Source organism: Olea europaea, chromosome 8 (genome assembly GCF_002742605.1).
Source record: "Olea europaea var. sylvestris chromosome 8, O_europaea_v1, whole genome shotgun sequence".
NCBI lineage: Eukaryota > Viridiplantae > Streptophyta > Magnoliopsida > Lamiales > Oleaceae > Olea > Olea europaea.
In genome coordinates, this window is record NC_036244.1 from 17,270,850 (window position 1) to 17,274,680 (window position 3,831).

At 35.7% G+C, this 3,831-nt stretch overlaps 1 protein-coding gene across 1 annotated transcript; it reads right to left on the reverse strand.

Annotated features, from left to right (window-relative positions):
* Nucleotides 1-1,285: 1,285 nt before the first annotated feature.
* LOC111399022 (protein DETOXIFICATION 12-like) lies at nucleotides 1,286-3,655 on the reverse strand. The gene is made up of 6 exons (XM_023026218.1): nucleotides 3,019-3,655; nucleotides 2,814-2,900; nucleotides 2,369-2,425; nucleotides 2,042-2,280; nucleotides 1,747-1,952; nucleotides 1,286-1,623 (listed from the first exon to the last, which is right to left on the reverse strand). Exons 1-6 carry the CDS (start codon nucleotides 3,555-3,557, stop codon nucleotides 1,552-1,554), a joined length of 1,200 nt encoding a protein of 399 aa, XP_022881986.1. The 5' UTR covers nucleotides 3,558-3,655; the 3' UTR covers nucleotides 1,286-1,551.
* Nucleotides 3,656-3,831: the final 176 nt, after the last annotated feature.

The window sequence follows — 3,831 nt, forward strand, 5'->3', positions numbered from 1 at the left end:
TCTTTTGGTCTTGGTTACCACTTAGGATCTATGAACACTTGCTCAACGTAAAAGCTGAGTTGGAAGCGTGGTGATTTGTCATGGTTCTCACGGGTGTATGGGCACCTGAATCTCACATCGAAAGTATGAATTTTTTTTTTTTTTGTGCGTTTTATATAAGTTTGAGTTTTCCAGCCTCAAATACTAGCTTTTGAGGTCTGACTCTTTCAAGTTCTATGATATATTAATTTTTAGAAGTTAAATTGTGCTCATAAGTGACTTTATTTACAAGTAATTAAGTAAATTTTTTACAAGTCCAACTTAATAAAATAAGTACATTATTTCTTTTCATAGTAACATTTTGCTATGAAAATAATTAACCTTTATCATTATAAAGATATTTAACTTTTGTACTTGTAAGCAAGACAGAGAACAAAACATATTTATTTAAAATGAACTCAATTTAGGGCCCGTTTGGTATGGATTTTGAGAATTGATTTTTTGACCGTTAGAAGAAAAGTGGGGTCCACATGTGAGAGAAGAAGTCAAAAATTACGACTTGAATACTAAAATAACGGTCAAAAAATCAATTTTTTGGGGCAAAAAATCTCTACCAAACGGGGCCTTATTATAGTTTTAACCTTAGCATAAACCAAAATCAACATATTTTTTATTCTTGAAGTACAAAAAGACCACTCTTTTGATTGAAAGCACTGTCTCGTCCCAGACAATTATATTCAAGATTAGGGGTGAACAAAATATCCGAATCAAATCGTACAATTCGATTCGATTTTACAAAAAAAATAAATAAATAAATAAAAATAATAATAATAATGATTTTGATTTTTAGAACCGGGAACTATTTGAAAATTTAAATAATAGAACTAGAACTAAATCAAATCAAGCCAAACCAGAACCACATGGTTAGATTCCGATTTGCTTCCATATCTTAATAAAAATAAAAATTCATTGGTTCCATTATAAAAAATGATTGATTCTTGATTCCATTAGGTTCTCTTAAAACCACAATCAAATGTAACAATGGCCACCCCTATTCAAGACAGTGTATTACTTGTACTATGTGAGTATTTGTTTCATATTAAACTTGTCAAAGATTAATGAAAAAGGCCAGCATTTTTACAACAGTAACAAGTGCATTCGTACCGGCGAGTTACAACATGCATCTGACCATAAAATTTACGTTTAATGACACTAGTGAGTAGCGGCCAAGTCTAGCATAATCTTCGTAACCGGGCTTTATACTCAAATAGCAAGGTGTTGGAAGAAGCATATGCTACAAGGAAGATGTCAAGTGAAATAGGCTTCTAACCTTTATTCAAACCGAAATAGTTTTCATAGAAATATGAACATTATTCACCATAGTAGTACTTTGGCGATTAGTTTTTCCTTTCTCCAATATTAACACGTCACTTCCCTATTTATCGACGAATTTTTGCACTATGTCATATAGACCTCATGAACGCCATATCTATCGATGAATTTTGTAGTCCAATGGATGTTACATAAACGAGGCATGAAGATAAGGAGAGGCGACTCCTTCGTAATCTTCTCTTATTCTCTTAAAACAAATGCCGCCTCAGCTGAAGATTTCTCCTTAAATAACCTCTCCCTAGCCTTAGCTGCCTGAAGAATGGAAGCATAACAAGATTTTCATTTACAAAAAGAAAGAAATCGAAATTTTGTAGCAGAAGTAATATCTGTCTCATGATCAAAGCGAAAAGCGAATAAAGGAAAGGAATGCACAACCTGGTTTTCCCAGTTTGTACAACTTGTTATCGTGGCAAGCATAATTGTTTGTAAAGTAGCGCCGGAAAGTACTCCGATCCAAAGACCTTCTCCTCTTAAATTCAACCAGAAACCCAGTGCTGCAGCAATTGGAATTCCGAAAAGGTAAAATGCAGCAAGATTGATATAAGCTCCTATGTGCTGCCAGCCACAACCCCTTGTGACACCTGAAAACCGAAAATGAAAAAAGATGCCCCAAGTTACTAGAATTACGATTAAATTTTATATGATAGACATGATTGTTAAAATAAATAACCTGCAAGGGTCCCTTGAATGCTGTCCATTATGGTAGATAGACAAAGAAGAGGAGCCATATTTGTGACATAGTCCACAACTTCCTCCTCATTGCTGAAAATGTAGCCAAAAACGTGCCGGCTAACAAAGATGATTGTGCTTACTGTTATTGCTTCTACAACTGCAATAAGCATCAGAGAAATAGTGGATACACGAGCTCCCTGTGGATTTCCGGCCCCTAACTCATTCGAAATTCTTGTGCTGAATATTTAGATCAATGCAATTTTTAGAATTAGTTACAAGTACCATTCCAAGCAAACTAAGCATACATATCAGATGCAGAAGGCACCTTGCAGCAGCAGCTAATCCATATGGTATTGCATATAGTGTAGAAAGGGTGTTGAGGCTGTTCATAACAAGGCAATTAGAATCAGGTCTCTAATCTCATTTTGTGCCAAGTTGATCATTGAGCGTAAACTTTGTTTCAAATTAGTTACTGAACTTGGACGTTTGTAACAATTTGGTCATTCCATGCCCATTAGTTTAACTAACTAAAAAAATGACACGGTCGTCTAGTTGATAGCCTAGTTGACAAATAAGTAAATGTTGTGTCACCTTTTCCGTAGGTCAACATAATTGTTATGGACGGGGTGATCAAATTATATCAAATGTACAAGTTCAGTAGCCAAAACAAAGTTTACATTCAATGGCGAACATGGAATTTCACTAGAGTTTAATGATGACAAGTGCATTTAACCCATTTATTCTATCGTTGAGGTTTGCGAAGAACATACCACACGGATAGCACTGAGGTTTCAAGCTGGGGATTAGGTAAAAGCCCTGATAGCAAGATAAGTAGCTCAAATGACCACCATTCAAGACTAGCATCATCAAATGTAAACTGCATTAAATTGTTAGGAATCATAACGAGAAACTTGGTGCCTGCGTGTGTGTAGAAAGCACGAGTGAACAGAGAGGGAGACAGGAAGTGAGTGTTACCAAATCATTACAGCAGAAGGAATGGCAAAGCGGAAAAACTCTTTCATTCCTTTGAATATCTCCATGGAAATGGGGGCACGAGTTTTCTCACAGTTGGAAGAGAATTTCATGTACAAACCGAGAATGGTAACATTTAACCACATCGAAAGGTCCATGGCTACAGCAGCTCCAATAATCTTTAATCTGAGATTAAATACAAGAACCCAGCAGACAGCTATGTGGAAACAGATTGTGAGGCATGAGCTTATGAGCATGGGAAGGATCATACTTTGTATTTGAAAATACCGAATGAGTGGTTGAAGCGTTGCATAGCCGAAAAGGGCAGGAACAAGCCACATTGTATATTTTCCAGCTTCATACGAAATCTGAGGATCTTGGCCTACAAAAACGAGTACCTTTCCCAAGAATATCCACAAGACCGAGAGAGGAATACAAATAATAATCAGTGAAAAAATGGCGGTGTAAGTTTGAGTTCCGATTCTTTCATATTGTTGAGCACCATATGCTTGTCCACTTAGAGTTTCCAGAGCACTTGCCATACCTAACTGTTTCACACCCAGAGAGATCAAGTCAGATATATGTTTAATTCTTAACTATGGATCTATTTCTTTTCATTACTAAAGTGTTCTTAAGATTCTAGACTTTTTATTCCCCTGCGATTTTCGGAAATTGCACGATAATCCAATGTTTAATAATAGAATAAACAACATTCTTATACTAAATCAGGTGTATGAACATAATCACAAAGGTCCGTGATTTATTGGTGCAATGAACTTCAAGAACTGTAATGGTATTGCTGATATTGAACCCAAA